Genomic DNA, 16,729 nt, shown 5'->3' with positions numbered 1-16,729 from the left:
GGAGATCGTGCTCATTGTTACATTGAGGCTATACTGCACTGAAGCGGCAGATTAGGATATAAACCCAGAATTCAGCGAACGTCAAGAACAAGAAAACGGGAACAACACTCCGACCGAAACGCGGGATTTACATACACAGACCATGTTTAAATTTCGATGTGTCTGGCCCTGTTCACTTTGTCTAGTTTTAATAAGCTGCGGATTGAAGTGCTGGCTGCTCCCCGCGGTGCTGAAGACCCGCTCTCTGACGGAGTACTGGTGGCACATATGCACAGATATTTACGTGCAAAATTTGGAAAGCGTGGAAAGTCGTTGGGTTAGTAAAATAACGAAATTATAGCTTTTAAATAGAAAAAAATATTTATGTAAAGAGATTAAAAAGTGCTTAAAAGTGCACAACTCTTCTTCAGTGGATTAAAGCTACTTTTTCCCCTTATGTGCAACCTATAGGAAAGAGACATTAGTTGGGATAGTAAAATAACAAAATTATAGATTTTAAGTACAGAATAGTATTCATGTAAAATATATATTAAAATAAAAAGTGCACAACTCTTCTTAAGTGGAAGTAATAAAGTAAAATAACGAATAATAATTATATAATAACGAATAATAACGAAAAATTAAAATACCCCCCCCCCCCCCCCCCTAACGATATCATCGTCCATCGCGATGGTTTACGTAACCATCGTCAACTGCCAATTTATGGGGACATCGCCCAACCCTATTCTGTAGTCTATGTAACAACAACAGTGTATTCTCTTATATTTCTGAATTTGCACCGAATTGTCTGCGCTATATCACTCGCATTTAAAATCAAGAAATGGCTCAAAACACAACAACAATTAAGAGTAAAGCTACAATGTAAATGTATGGTGATTTTTGCATATCTAAATCAGGATTTTAGCAGCAGTTAAAGGAACAGCTGGTTGGATAAAAAACGAGGTAATGGGTCATGTTTAGTCACTATTTTATAGGCTACAACAGAACAGATAATATGTAAAATAGCATTCAGTTGTGTTAATGTAAATGTAAAGCTACAATGTAAATGTATGGTGATTTTTGCATATCTAAATCAGGATTTTAGCAGCAGTTAAAGGAACAGCTGGTTGGATAAAAAACGAGGTGATGAGTCATGTTTAGTCACTATTTTATAGGCTACAACAGAACAGATAATATGTAAAATAGCATTCAGTTGTGTTAAAATGCAATATAAGATCAAAGAGTAGAAGTGAAACATTTCATATTTCTGTTAAGCATCTACTTTGCACTGGAAGTTTTTATTATTATATTGTTTACATTGTAATTTTTTATTTGGTAACATTTAAGTTTTTCATATTGTTTATGACACCGGTGGGTTCAAAATAAAATGGACACAATGAAATAACAAACACTTGAGTTTTTTTAATTAGTCGTTTAGAATAGTCGACTATTCGAAAAATTAGTCGAAAGATTAGTCGTTAGAAAATTAGTCGTTAGTGGCAGCACTAGTTTGTTGTAGTTATTTTGCAGTCAAATAAACATTTATTTGCTGTTAACAATGGTCTTGATTTACAATACAGCACATGATAAAAATAACCCAGCAAGAATAACCCAAACCCAGAATATTAATCCCATAAATGGTTAAAATGACTACACGTTGGGTTTTTTCAACAACCCAACCTGCTGGGTTAAAATGTGTTACCCAACGGGCTGGGTTACTTTAACCCAGCATGTGTTCTGTATAATATTTACCCAGCGTTGGGTTGCCAATTGGGTTGTTTTTAACCCAACCATTTTTAGAGTGTAGATAAGGGGTAGAGTAATTATGCACATTTCTGCCTTAAGCACATTTCAGTTGCTTGTGTGAAAAAAATAATAAATTTACCTTAAATGTTTTTGGTGTGATAGAGCCAAAGTCAAAAAGTGTTAGGTTGTGAGCCACTCTCCCCTACTGTTAGATGTTCCAATTTGTCCTGTCTTCAGCTTTTGTACTTGGGAAGATTTCCCTCTGTAATATCTTAAGTTTAAAGGGACACTCCAGCCATTTTCATTAAGCTTTGTATGGTTAGAACCCCAGTCATGTTTTTGAATAGTCGTGCATCATTTCCTCAGTTTCCCCTGAGATGGGAGAAATACAGATTTCAGTGTTGCATCTTCCTCTTTCAATGATGTAAAATGACGATTTTAACATCATTGAAAGAGGGAAATGCAACACGGAGTGTCCCTTCAAAGCAATAGTTCACTTTGAAATTAAATTCTGATATGTTTTAGCTTACCTCAAGGGCATCCAAGATGTAGGTGTCTTGGTTTCCGCGGTAGTTTCACTTTTGATGTTTTTAGGTCAAACCGTTGTTGTCTGTCAGTCATATAATGCAGGTCTATGGTCACTTACTAAACGTTACCTCAAAGAGCATGCACAGAGAAGTCCAAATTGAACAACTGTCCATCGTAAGTACACATTGATGGCCTAAGACACGAAACGAGCGGTTTGTGTGAGAAAACGAACCCTATTTATATTGTTATTGCCTCTTGTACACAACTACGTCTGTGCTTAGTCTGCGCCGGAAGTGGTCTTGTTCTATAAATCTTTTTCTTGCTCTAGTATTTTATTATATGATATATGGTTGATTATTGAGCATTATGTGTCACTTTTGTATTTTTCGCTTTTGGCTTATTTGGTTTTCTTTATGGTATTATTAGTGTATTTTGATATTTAATTTTTTTGTTGTTTAAAATTTAGTTTTCTTGAAGTTTATTATATTTGTGTCTCTCGTAGTACATTTTATCATGGTTGGGATTGATAGGATGTTCTATTGGACAAGCTTACGTAATATATTCACGACTATAGCCAATGGTTGATTGCCAGTAATGATCATGGGTGTATCCTTTTCCACATACGGAGTGATTGGTGTAGGAACCTATAAGAGGCATTAGCGCCTTATGACGTGTTTCGAAGTTGTGACACTGATGATGGGCTAAGCCCGAAACGTTTGTCCTTGTGTTTGTTATGGCCTGTGAACACGATTCGGTATTTTAATACAGTTTTTTGTATTTGATTCAGTCTCTGAGTGCGGTCTCTTTTCTACCATTATACTCATTTCCCTTGGAGTTACGCACCGGGCATACAATATAGACATTAGGCGCAGACGCCACTTTCTCTCACATGTTCTATAAATCACACATACACATTCTTGAGAAATATTATTATTATTATTATTAATAATAATAATACTTTTATTTTATTTATAATACTATATTTATTTATTTATAAAGCACTTTTCATAAAAGCACCTCAAAGTGCTACAGAGACCATATTAAACTAGGACAAGTTAAAAGCGCCTGCCTGAACAAAACAGTTTTAAGCTCTTTTTTAAAAATGTCCACCGACTGGGGTTTTCGCAGATGTTCAGGGAGAGAGTTCCAGATGGGAGGGGCGGCCGAGCGTGATCGGGAAATGATCGCAACATTTTATAAATGAGGCCACAGATGTTCTGTGCTGTAGCTTGTGCTGTATGAAGCCGATACGAATCACTTTGTTACTATTGTGTCCATTGTCCAACAGAACTAAATCAATTTTCTATTCATCCAAGTGCAAAATGACAGTGGGGGGGGGGGGGGGTTTGGCAGGTAATATAATTGGTGAATTATCGAATACTGACCAGTGACAACAGATATTTAGATTTTGGTTGTTCTTGTAAGGAATTATTATGGTGATCACTTGGCAAACATTGTTACTGAATGTTTTTCTTGTGTTTCTCATATTTATAGGAATTGTGTGATGAGATATCGGTGGCCGTGGATGAGTCCATTGAGGGTCCTTCCACATCAGGAAAAGAGAAAGTAAGTGAGCATTTTTTCTGAAATATAAGGACAGTGTTCCTCTATGAGGATGGTCACACACCCTATGATGTCTATTGATTTTCATATGTTGTGTGTGTTTGGGGGGGGGGGATGGGCACGACACCGACCTGAAATATAAGGACAGTTTTTCTCTATGAGGATGGTCACACACCCTATAGGGGATCGCACACCGGCCGCGCCGTTCTAAAAAAATCGAACACATTGTTTTCTATGAGTATATGCACACCGGTGCTGCCAGGTGGCGCCTGTCCGCGCCGCCCAGCTGTGACTCAGGAAGTTGTTCAAATCCCTGTCGCGCCACTCACATAGTTTAACATTACATAACATCATATGTGTCCCCAATCATTAACAAGTAACATTGGCTGCTAACGTATATTTTGCATTTTGAAGTAGACGCTATCTGACGAAGCTCGCACTTCAGGCGATCCCATTAAGATGTCCATTGATTTTTATATGTTGTGTGTGTTTGGGGGGGATGGGCACGACACCGACCTGAAATATAAGGACAGTTTTTCTCTATGAGGACAGTCACATTTTTACACATTTGATGAAATGTTGTTGGTTTGGTTGTGTGTCAGGTTTATAGATAAGATGTAGAGTAATTATGCAAATTTCTGCACAACAATGTTTTAGATTTGACACTAGCTGTAGTAAATATCTGTCTGTTAAAGAGAAGAATACAGTTAGTTGTTTTTAATTTGTCCTGTCTTCAGCTTTTGGTGAGGGGTTTGCACTTGGAAATATATTCCTCTATAATATCTGAATTTTAAGTAATATACATTTGGGGAAGCTTAAAGGATCAAACTAAGTTAGTTTGAAACTGTAATTTGATAAATGTGATGCTTTGAAAGTGTTTTAAGACAACAGCTTACAATTGCTTTTTCCATTTCAGATGCCCTGTAAGAACAAACAATGTCAGTGGCCAAGGAAGAAGTTTCAGCTTTTAATGAAAATGAAATGGTAAGTTGCACTTTATAACGTAACAGGCATGTCATTTGTTTGTGACAAAAGTGACATTTGGGAATAGAAGTTGTGATTTGTCTATCAATATTGATTTAAAAATACATTACTTCTTTCTTCTTTTTATCCTTATAGTGCCATCATGAAGTTCATTGTGCAGTAATATCCAGTTTGGATTCTTGTGTAAATTGCAGTGGACCCGTGTCTAGTCGAAAATGGCTTGGCTTAACATGCAAATGTAAGTATTTGTCACTCAAATATATGGTTGTACATGGGTTCATTTATGTATCATTGTTATTGACCCTTTTGATCTAATGAAGTAGCAGTGATCTGACAAAAACTAAAAGAAGCACATGTTTATATATTTCTACTTTCATTTTTTCAGTGTGTTCAAGAACATGGCACAAAACCTGCTTCATGAAGAATGAGAAATTGGTATATATCTCACATTGTAAACATTTTAAATTTCAGTTATATCAAACCTGTGCTTCAATTTTTTTTTCAATTCAATTTTATTTATATAGCGCTTTTCACAATACTTAATTGTTTCAAAGCAGCTTTACATTAATAGAAGCAGTAAAAGCACAGAAAAACAACAGATAGCACATCATAATACACAATGGCCTAAGCAGTCAAATTTGCTGCGGCTATGACTCGACATTATGAGCGAGCGTATTACTAATGTAACGTCTAGAAGAAGAAGCTAAGTTAAGCCCAAGCAGGCTACCTCCCCGGGGTAAAAAAACCCCTAGGAGAAAAAAAACAAAAACCCTGGGTTGTTTAGCCGAGGAAATAAAAATAAAAGTCCTAGGAGGGAAAAACCCTTGGGAGATATACATGTGGGTCAAAGACGAGACGTCACCATTTTGGTGTCCGCATCAAATATAATTTACAAAAGTGATTTTACATACAAAAAAAACATATAAAATGCAAGTAAAATGTCTACTTTTATGTTTCAAATAACTTTTGTGAAAATACAATGACCAAATATGAGTTTAATAATGCTCCAAAGTGTAAAATCGTCATTCAGCGTAATGGTCCGGACTATGATTTTACTAATACATTTTTAAATAAACGTATAAAATACCATGTTAAAAAAATATTTGCTTCCTTGGCATGTTCACATAAGTGTTGGCTGTTTTATATTAATAGGACTATGTGTTATTTTTTTCGTTAAATATTGAAACAACTAGGGGACTTTTGTCCCGAATATGCAGTTTGTCAGAGGTCATTCAGTGTAATGGCATCAGGAAGCCATTTTGAAATTAAATACACAAACAATACTCATCAAGCAGTCTGTGACATCATCAAAAGGCCCCCTGAAGACCATGTGGTGATTCAGCAAGGTAAGTTTATTGCTCTTAAATATTTGATAATTTCACCTTTTCATAGTGTGGTATCTTGAGTTACAAAAATGACTGTCATTCAGTGAAATGCAAAAAAACACTTTTATTGTTAGATTTTTTGAAAAAAAAGTAGATGTTGTGAATAATGATGATAAACCTTTCTGGTCAAGTTCACTGTTTGATATAGGTATCTAGTTGTTAACTACTAATATTAGCTTAAGTAAAAGTTTCGTCATTCAGGGTAATGTTTGGTCATTCGGTGTAATGCAAATTGTATGTTACACCACAGTGTCATTCATTACACTGAATGAGAGTGTCACTGTTTAGATAACATTTTTAGCATTTTATTTCTATTTCAGATAAATGAGGGATGTTTAGCACAAAAAATATATCAAACTTTATCAATATTAATGTTTTAATGTATTTTTGTCGTTTTGGTACTGATTTCTTTTAGATGCCCACAAACAAAGAAAAAGTTTCTAGGCACTGGCAGAAAGTTAATGCAGACCCAGTAGCTAGGGCAATGCATTTAGCAAGGAGACGAGAAAGGTATTGAGGAGTGCAATGTAAAAATAATAGGGCTGGGTTTAAAAAGATAGATTTCCCCATTTTAATCAATTCTAATTTTGAAGAAACAAAAGTGATTTGTAAATCACAATAATCGATCTTTCAGTCTATGCTGTTTTCAGATGATGTTAATCAATATCAAATTGATTTGAAATTGAATCAAATCGTGAAATTTGTGTCCAAGCCTAGCCCTACAGAATAATAGTTTACTGCTGTTTTTAGATAGAGACTCCACCCTACCTATACCACAAGTTAAAGGGATAGTTCACCCAAAATGAAAATTTGGTCATTATTCACTCACTCTCATGTTGGTAAAAACCTGTATGATTTTTTTTGTTCTGATGAACACAAAGGAAGATATTTTGAGTAATGTTTGTAACCAAACCGTTCGTGGACCCCATTTACTTCCATAGTATTATTTTTAGTATCATAGTATGGGGTCCACAAAAGGTTTGGTTACAAACATTTCTCAAAATATCTTCCTTCCATTTATGCGGGTTTGAAACAACACGAGAGTGAGTAAATGATGACAGAATTTTCATTTTTGGGTGAACTATCCCTTTAAGTGAGGCCACTGAGGGGATTCTCCGCCCATAATACAAATCCTGATAACATGTCATTTATGTTGCCAAACAGAAAGTATTTTTAATTAATAACACGTTTTATATAGATCTGTGTCAATAATTTTATGTCAATAATTACATGGAATCTGTATTTCAGCAACCAGAGAAGAAAGCAAGCTGCCTTGGCTGCAAATCCTGATCACCCGTCAATCAGGAATTTATCAGATGCTGCAGCTGAGAAGAGGCGAAAGCAATGGCGGGAAAATCAAAGTAAACACAGGGCAGAAGCTAAACGTATAAAGGCAGTTCTGGATCTTATTATACAGTATTACCACCTGTTCAGTTAATTTTTACGAATATGATATGTATTGTGGAATAAAATGATTATTAATTTCAGCATCTACTTCTGTGATTTGTTTAGGAATAAAATGATACAGAATAATATTCAAAACATTGCAATAATGGAAACAATGACACTATTTTTGTCAAAAATGTCATTCAGTGTAACAAACCATGGTCATTCGGTGTAACAGATATATTTATGTAGAAATGAAACAATATACTTATTCTGAGCTGTACTTATTAAAATATGTAAAATAATGTGTGATCCTACAAAAATTTTATTTGATTTGAATTGATTTTCACTTCCTTACAAAAACTTCTTGCTGACAAATGGGTAAAACCTAATGGTTTAAAGAATATTGGCGAAGTAAAATGCTTTAAAATGACAAATAGTTAGTATTTGGTGTCTGCACTGTGATCTATAAATAGAGTCTTGTAATGTGTCATCAAATAATAGTTTTTCTAAAAATGTCTGATAATATTTTTTTGCATAAAAATATTGTTACACTGAATGACATTTTAGTTGGTGTATTCTGTAAAATCCCAGTAAAAATGTATGGTAGTAATTATTTTTTGCTCAGAAAAACATAAAGTTAAACAGGACATATTCTAATGTATGTGAAAAAGACTAAATTTAAAGCTCTTTTTCACTTTTATTTTTTTATGCTTTAAACCCCCTTTTCGTCTTTGACCCATGTATATACACACATATAAACAGATAAGGAGCTTAAGCGGAGATTAAGCGAGTCCTGCCGGTGATCCTTGGTCAGGCATCAGCTAGGCATCACATTGAAGGACGACCAGTAGATCAGAGGTGTGCCGACTTTCACATCTACCGGAACTGGGTCTGTTTGTCCCATTGTCCTCAGGGTCGAGGACGAGACAGGGAGAGAAAAACAAAATCATATTAGCGTAGGGGCCGTTCACATGTAATGCAAGTGTCACACAGTGATGTGGTTTAATCAGCTTACTTTCAGACAGACTAACTATTGAGGCATAATTGTTTTATCCACAGTTGAGGATTTAGCAAATTGGGGGCCCACTGCGACGGTATATATGGTAACTAAGGGTCACCTTCCGATCTTTAAGAGAAAATGAAACCTAGACCCGTTTGACTAAGGCCTGTAACCCCACTGTCGTCGTTAATGCAGGTTCAGTGGCAAACGGGTCTATGTTGCATACTATTTACAAGGTCACGAGAAAACGCCAACATCGCAACCTGACCATACGTGTCAACCCGTTAGACTAAGGCTGGAGGCCCCACTGTCGTCGTTAATGCAGGTTCAGTGGCAAACGGGTCTGTATGGCATACTATTCACAAGACACATGAAACGCCAAAATCTCAACCCGACCGTACGTGCCAACCCGTTTGACTAAGGCCGGGAGCCCCACTGTCGTCGTTAATGCAGGTTCAGTGGCAAACGGGTCTGTATGGCATCCTATTCACAAGAACACGAAAGTTCCAAAATCGCAATCCGACCATACGTTAAGATAAGGTTTTTATTTATTTATTTGGTTTGTCTGTGTTATGACCGCGAGTGCTTTGTTCCGTACAGATAACTATTTCGAGTTAAGTACTTTTACTAGACAAATTATCGACTGTGTCTGATTCTCGGACATCGGTTGGTAAATCATTTTCAGAGCTTAGGGGCTAAGTAGGAAAAGGATCTTCCACTTTTAGACACTTTTGATAGTCTAGGGATAATCAAGAGACCAGAATTTTGCGACCGTAGTGTGCGTGATGGATTGTATTCTGATAGTAATTCAGATATGAGGGTGCTAGGCCATTTAAAGCTTTGTAGGTGATTAGTGATATTTTAAATTGTATGCGATATTTAACTGGTAGCCAGTGTAAAGATGCCAGAATTGTATCTATATAAATCTGTACTACTTATTTCAGCACACCCTAACAAATGTCTGCATCTAAGCTTACACAAAGGATTAGCTTATTTATTTATTCCTTCAAATTATTGATTCATAAATAAATGAGTTCATTACACATTTCATTCATTCACTCCTGTCTACTGCAATTGCTGATTGAGAAATATGGCATTGACCTTCAGGCCTTGTAAAATTCAATATCCTCTTGAACTTGAAATATGAACACAAATTCATCCTTTACTTCAGAGAATTCCCCGCTTAGGACCTTCCAGAGGGCATTTTGTTGATCATCTGTAACACCTGGTAAAATATATAACATATAAAAATCACATGAAATGATATGTAGCGTCTGTCATATCCCTTTTAGGCAAACATCTACATCAGCTGAATGCACCCCCACTCCTAAAAAACACACACAATAAAAAACAAATAACATACCAGTTGTTTGATTGCATACTTGTGTAAAAATCCATCTTACGTCTATGAATTTTACTGTTAATGACAGTAAGAGCATAAGCTGGTTCAAAGCATAAAGGGAAAATAAAAACAACACTGTAAGACTATCTAACAGCTTTGACATATTAAACCTTCTTGACATTAAGATGTAGACACCACAGGAATTTCTTGTTCATTTAAAAGATACCATAATGCATAATGTGTAATCAAATGATCAGTTCTGTAGGAGGAGACGAGGTAAAACAAATTTGTTTTGTCATGTCATAATAAAATGTACCACGTTAGATACAAACTATCTGTAAGCAAATGTCACTACATAACTATAATGGTAGCGAAGACTAATCTGAAGTGTAGGGGGCTAGTTACGAATGAATATAGCAGTGTACCAGGGTGTCTGTCAGAACACAATAGAGAGCGTTGAACCAACTTGAGCTGTTTATTAGGCACACAAGAGAACATACATTAGATAGGAGAGAGCCAGCATTCAGGGTTTATGAGGTAGCACACACAACTTGGATACCAGAGCAGTCGTTGAAGAAGGTAATGGTGAATATTGGAAGTAGTCCTTTAATGAAGCTCTGCAGAGGATGAGGGTATGCTCCTTTAAGAGAGATAGGCCAGAGCTGTATTTATGAGCTTGGTTGCATGGCATGTGAATGGAGATGCATGAGTGCCTGGCTATATTTGAGAGCTTAGCCAGATCATAGGCAGGTGGAGATGTGGTTTCCCTGCAACAGATGTCAACAGGATTCCCAAAGTAACACTAATGCTAATAAACATAACTTACATAACATTGACAAATTAGCTCGCAAACGCAAATGTACTCTGAACGGTAAATGAAGCAAAAGCAACCGATTCCAAAGTAACAAATACAACCTGTCTCTACAACAACATCAGCCCAAGACCGGCTGGTAATTCCCATCAAGCACAGGTATTCTCTAAACAACGCCAGAATCTACTTTTCCAAACTGTTAATCATGCAAAAATTGTTTGGGGTCCCATGATGAAACCTAGAGGTATTTTTGGGGGACATTTAAATATTAGAAATATTATCCCAAAATGTGATGAACTTAGAATTTTATTAACTGGATCTAATCTTGATTTTTTATGTTTAAGTGAAACATGGTTACACGATAATGTTTCAGATCATATGGTTGATGTACCAGGATATAAATGTTTTAGAAAGGATAAAGTTAAAGGTAAAGTTGGTGGTGTATTAATAAATATTAAGGATTCATTTAAAGCCTTAGAGATCCCATTACCTGAAAATGTTTTAACTTCTTCCACCCTGAAGCTATTTTGGGGATTTTCGCCTGGATTTGGCCTACCCAATTTCAAAAGCTTCCCATACCCACATGCAGAGGTTTACATACAAATGTTTGGTATCATTTTACAGGAAACCCTTTGAAATAACATAAAACACTGTTAAAAATGCTAAACATGGTTGTATGTGTTGTCAGTCCTCTAATAAACACAAAAATATATAGGCGCTTTTTGATGTTTTTTTTCTAAAGTTTTTATTTGAAAGTGTATAACTCTGGCCCTGAGTTCCTCAGCTCCCTGCAGACAGTTTTGTTTGATTCCAGCAATTGCCAGCTTACAGAGGAAAAAAGATTTTTTTCTCTATCATAATAAATGCAAAAGTTATTTTACTCCAACTGATGGGAGGAATAATACGCTTATGGAGTTAAATTTCTGCAAAAAAACATTTGAAGTGCTACCATAACCACATACAGTGGAATAAATGCAAAATCTTTATATCATTTTGCAGAAAACCTTTTGAAGTTACATAAAAAGCTGCTGTTTGTGACAAATATTGTTATTTATGTGGTTTTTCATATGATAAAACACCAAATTTTCTTTTTTTATGTTGTAAATATGGTCTCTGATAGTGTATAACTCTGGTTCTGGGTGCTCTAGCAGACTGCAGACAGTTCTGGTTGTTAACAGCAGCAGACAGTAAACACCCAAAAAAAGAATGAACTCTTTAGCATGTCGCATTCAAAAGTTATTCTTATTTTACTGAAGGGTGCGAAAATACATTTTTCATATAAATATACATTTTTTGTTTTGCACATATAATAAATAGCAAGGGATTATTCATGCACACAACCTAAGAAAATGCTGTGAATGGACTCATTCTTTAGAGTAGGACCTAAGAGAAAAGATGGTGTATCATTTGTGGCTATCTGTGCTATCTGAGGCAATCCACACTCAATTTTTACATACGTTTACAAAAGACCATTTTTTACCTTATTATTCATTCGACAATTGTTGGATATGTGTTGAAAATAGAGCAAAAATAACGCTGTAGCCTTATTCCTGAGAATGAGAGCTTTCATTTGATATAAGACTTGCCCATGTTTGCCATACTTGAAAAATATGAAATATGTGAATATTAAATTATATACAAAATTATGGGGGGGGGGTGATAGTGTAAATTAAGTGTAAATAACTTTCTTACAGTAAAAGATTTCTCAAAGTGATGCATATCTGCAGAAAGTAGAGACTCTAAGCTTTCAAACAGTATCTCATATGTGTTACTGGGGTCCATGACGGACCATTAAAGATTAAAAGAATACTTTATATTGAGTCAAAATACGAAATTTTGTACCCGGGACAGGGTCCTCAGGGTTTAAGAGGTTAATATAATGTTTGTGTATAAAGGTGTCTCTTTCCCCACGCATGGAATTTAATATTGTTGTATTGTATAATCCCCCTTCAGGCTGTGCAGTTACATTTTATGATAACTTAGAAGAATTCTTTAAGAGTTTTAAGCGTAATTGCGAAGTGTTGGTTTTCTGAGATTTTAACATTAATTGGTTAGATAAGCATTGTAGAAAAAACTTAAAAAATATAACTTCAAGATATGATTATCAACAGATAATCACTAGGCCTACTCGCATTACCCGTACTACTCAAACATTGATAGATTTAGTATTTACAAACAAACCAGATCGAATTACAAAAATGTACAATTTAGCTTGCGGCCTGTCAGACCATAATATGATATTTATTGTTAAAAAACTCTCAAAGTCTCGCTTAGCAAGGTATTCCAATATCAGCTAAATTTGAGATTCCTCGTAAGGACCAGGTCGAGTTTGAGAAGGAATTAATGGCATTAAATTGGAATGAAGTTTTAATATGCGACCAAGCAAATACTTGTTGTGATACACTTATGGGTTATATTGGTCGTATTGTAGATAAATTCAGTAAATGCCGTAAAAAAAATCACAGAGAAAAGACAACTCCCTTGGATAAATGATACCATACGTCAATTTATGAAAAAGAGAGATTACGCTCTGAAGACGTTTCTTAAAACCAGACATGAAACAGATCTACTGCTATTTAAAAGTCTGAGAAACCTAGTTGTTAAAGAGCTCCGTATTTTAAAATCAAACTACTATATAACTATATTAACAGAAGCTAAGGGGAATGGTTGCATAATATGGAAACAAATTAATAGCCTTATAAAACCCAAATCCAAAGCTCCGGATAACTTTTCTATTAATTCCGGAGACGAATCTAATCATGATCCACAAAAAAATTGCAAATCAATTTAATGACTTTTTTATCCAATCAGTTAACAACCTTGCATCGAAATTTGCAAAAGCTGAAGCAGATATACAGTATTCGATTTTTAACGAAGATAGGCTTGAGAATATGGAAAATAACGATCATTCATTTGAAATTCGGGAAGTAGATGAAGCGGTAACTAGGGATGTGCATTTATGTCATTTTTTCATTTCGATTAATCCATACACTGTCAAAAAGAAAGGTACGAAGCTGTCACTGGGGCAGTACCCTTTAAAAAAGGTCCTAATATGTACCATTTAGGTACAAATATGTACCTTTAAAGGTACATTTTGGCAGTTCAAAGTACTAATATGCACTCTTTAGCCCTATTCGGACGGGATTAGTTTTACAGGGGTAGATGGCGTAATGTAATTTTACCATAGGACGTCGGTAATATTAATGGTCAATTCGGACGGGATTAGAAATCTCAGTAAAACATTCAGAAGTGGGAGGGGTGACTCGTTTGCGCAGCGCGTCACCTCTCGTCTTCACGTGCACGTTACCTTGCCTCTTGATATCAGATGTGCAAACAACATGAAACAGACAAGGAAAACGCGAAACACTGTGATTAATTTCAGTTTGGGGAGAACGTCAGTTTCGTAAACAGTTCCGCGAATCTGAGAAGTGAATTTGACTTTTTTTTTAAAGTTTGTGTCGTGTTTTATTCAGAAACTGACCTGCCACTGACTTGTTTCCCGTCTAGAACGCAAGTAAATGCTTCTTTAAGCGCTTCTATATTTAAAAGAAACCCGCAAATTGAAAGGCAATGACGCGATTTACGTGGATATTTACAGCTGGTCTATTCGCACTGGATTAGTATTACCTGAGGTAATTTTTCCGGACCTTTTTACAGAAGGTAAAAGACGCCGTAATCTTTACTGACATTGTCCATAGAGCATTCGGACTGGACTAAAATCACAGAGAAGCTCTGATAAAAACTTGCTTTACCCCACCTCCCTATGTAAAACTAATCCCGTCCGAATAGTACTTTAGTGTACAAAGGTGTACCTTTTTGAAAGGGTACTGTCCCAGTGACAACTTTTGTACCTTTATTTCTGAGAGTGTAGGTCTGAAGAACGAGTACTCGATTAACTGGGGGCGGGGCAATCAAAGGGGCGGGGCGTACACGTCATGGTGAAAATGAAAATATTTTTATTAAAAACATTCAAATAAAACTTAATTTTGAATAAACTATGAGAGAACAATGAACACATACTAGATTATTAATGAATTAAATGTTTTTAACAGAAACCTCTTACAGGAATAGCTGCGTGATGAAGTGAAACTAAAGGGTTAATAGAAACCGAAGCGCTTTCTACATGACGCACTCTACATAATATTAAGCCTTTATACAACATAAATGTACAACGTGCAGCTGTCTGCATAAAATGCAAGACTTCATCTAAGTTTTTAACTAAGTCGTGTATAGAAAGTTTAACTCCCGTTGTTGCTGTGCATCATAAACAGCGCGCTTTTAAACATGTCCAGTCAAAGCACAAGCTTCACAACATTAAGCAGCTTTAAGTCTTTGCTATCATTTTAGCGATTAGCTGTGTCATGACGTCGTCCCTTACCTGTTCAAGATGCTCGTATGGCTCTCTGGTATCTGTTGATGTCATGGGCTTGTCAGACCTTTTGTATTAAATTAAGGTCTGAGTTCATTTTGCAAGTCCATGACAGTACTATGTTCTGTGTGGGAACATGTGGAGTCATATGGTATGTGTGGCTTCCACGTGTTCCCAGTGTCTTGTGGCTGTCATGGGCTTGCCAGACCTTGGGGTTTGATTCAGGTCTGATTTCTGAGGGCAAGGCCATGGCAGCATTGTGTTTATGTGGGAACACGTGTGTTTTCACATCATGTATGTGTGACACGTGTTCCCAGTGTCTTGTCACTTTTACCCTACTCCCTTATGTACTCGTGTCTTACGTGATTAATTATGTTCACCTGTTCCCCATTGATGTGCTGTCTTTATAATGCCCTCGCGTCCTCTGTGTTGTGCGTGTGCGTTGTCGAATGTTGAATGTCAGAGTTTCCTCGTTTTCCGTGTGCTCTGTTTTCAAGTTCCTGTTTTGTTCCTGTTTAGTTTGTGTCTTACCACAGTCTTTTGTTTCATCATCTGTTTTACCCCCACGTGGGTGTTTCTGTTTTATATTAAATAAATCATAGTTTATTTTTGTATATTGAGTCTGCGTTTGGGTTCTCCTTTTGTTTTTATTATTCAGTGTTTACACACCGTGACAGTTGATATTTGATGATTGATAACCCATTGAACTTTTGACGGCGCTGTACATTTTGCATCTGACTGACTGTATTTCCGAAAATCACGGCATTCTTTTAAACCATAGTGCCTCAGTGATGTGAGGTGAGGTGTGGCCGGCTTCACGGAATCGGCGGGTTGCCGTGCATTGCGCGCATCGGTGGGTTGCTTCACGGGATCGGTGGGTTGCTTCACGGGATCGGCGGGTTGCCTCCGCGCCGTTTGTTTTTGAATCACGCATGGTAACCTAACTGATGTCATACGCCGGTCTGCGTAGCTCGACACGACATCAAACACGCATCTCCAGACCCAGTTTTCACTATCAGATGCGCTTGTAATGCTAACCAGCTAGCCAAATGCCGCCATATCCATAATACATAAATAAATAAACCCACATGATCATCGTTTTCATGATCGATCATCGATGCTACGTTCGAGAACTCGAGCAATCGAGTACTCGTGCCCATCCCTAGCGGTAACCATGAGAATTATTGATGAATTAAATGCTACACATTCTAAAGATATATATATATATATATATATATATATATATATATATATATATATATATATATATATATATATATATATATATATATATATATATATATATATATATATATATATATATACAGGGTTTAAATTGGGCTGGGGCCGTCCGGGGCTAAGCTCCGGCACATAGGCTGAAGGTCTCGCTCTGCTTGTGCCAGTGTACCCGCTGCGCTTGTGCGTGTGTACTCGCTGCGCTGGTGCGTGTGCACTGACGCGAAGGGAATAATGTGTTTCCATTCATTATGGGGCATACTCACCAACGCAAGTTCAACGATTTGCGCGAGTAGATTACATACAAAGTCAAAGCAAAGACGCAATCAGACGCGTCCTCGCACGGGGCGATGCAAATGACGCGAATTGGGCGGCGCAATTGCCGCGGAAACACGCG

At 36.5% G+C, this 16,729-nt stretch overlaps 1 protein-coding gene and 1 long non-coding RNA gene across 10 annotated transcripts in view; both read left to right on the top strand.

Moving 5' to 3' along the window:
• The window catches only part of LOC129449217 (N-lysine methyltransferase KMT5A-A-like), a 96,235-nt gene that overhangs the window by 25,555 nt on the left and 53,951 nt on the right, over positions 1-16,729 (top strand). For 5 of the 9 annotated variants that reach the window (XM_073865766.1, XM_073865769.1, XM_073865763.1 and 2 more), the window contains 3 exons: positions 4,733-4,800; positions 4,936-5,038; positions 5,186-5,235. In XM_073865766.1, the coding sequence (XP_073721867.1) occupies positions 4,753-4,800; positions 4,936-5,038; positions 5,186-5,235 (201 nt within the window). In that variant the 5' untranslated portion in view covers positions 4,733-4,752. Of the gene's footprint in view, positions 1-3,747; positions 3,820-4,732; positions 4,801-4,935; positions 5,039-5,185; positions 5,236-16,729 lie in introns of those variants that run through there. The other 4 variants (XM_073865770.1, XM_073865771.1, XM_073865767.1 and 1 more) reach the window with 4 other exon arrangements.
• On the top strand, positions 5,245-7,929 carry LOC141363180 (uncharacterized). Its single transcript, XR_012368651.1, has 3 exons — positions 5,245-6,146; positions 6,601-6,695; positions 7,434-7,929. It is a non-coding gene; the product is annotated as an uncharacterized lncRNA (long non-coding RNA).

Source organism: Misgurnus anguillicaudatus, unplaced genomic scaffold (genome assembly GCF_027580225.2).
Source record: "Misgurnus anguillicaudatus unplaced genomic scaffold, ASM2758022v2 HiC_scaffold_33, whole genome shotgun sequence".
Lineage (NCBI taxonomy): Eukaryota > Metazoa > Chordata > Actinopteri > Cypriniformes > Cobitidae > Misgurnus > Misgurnus anguillicaudatus.
This window is presented reverse-complemented; position numbering and strand designations above follow the sequence as displayed.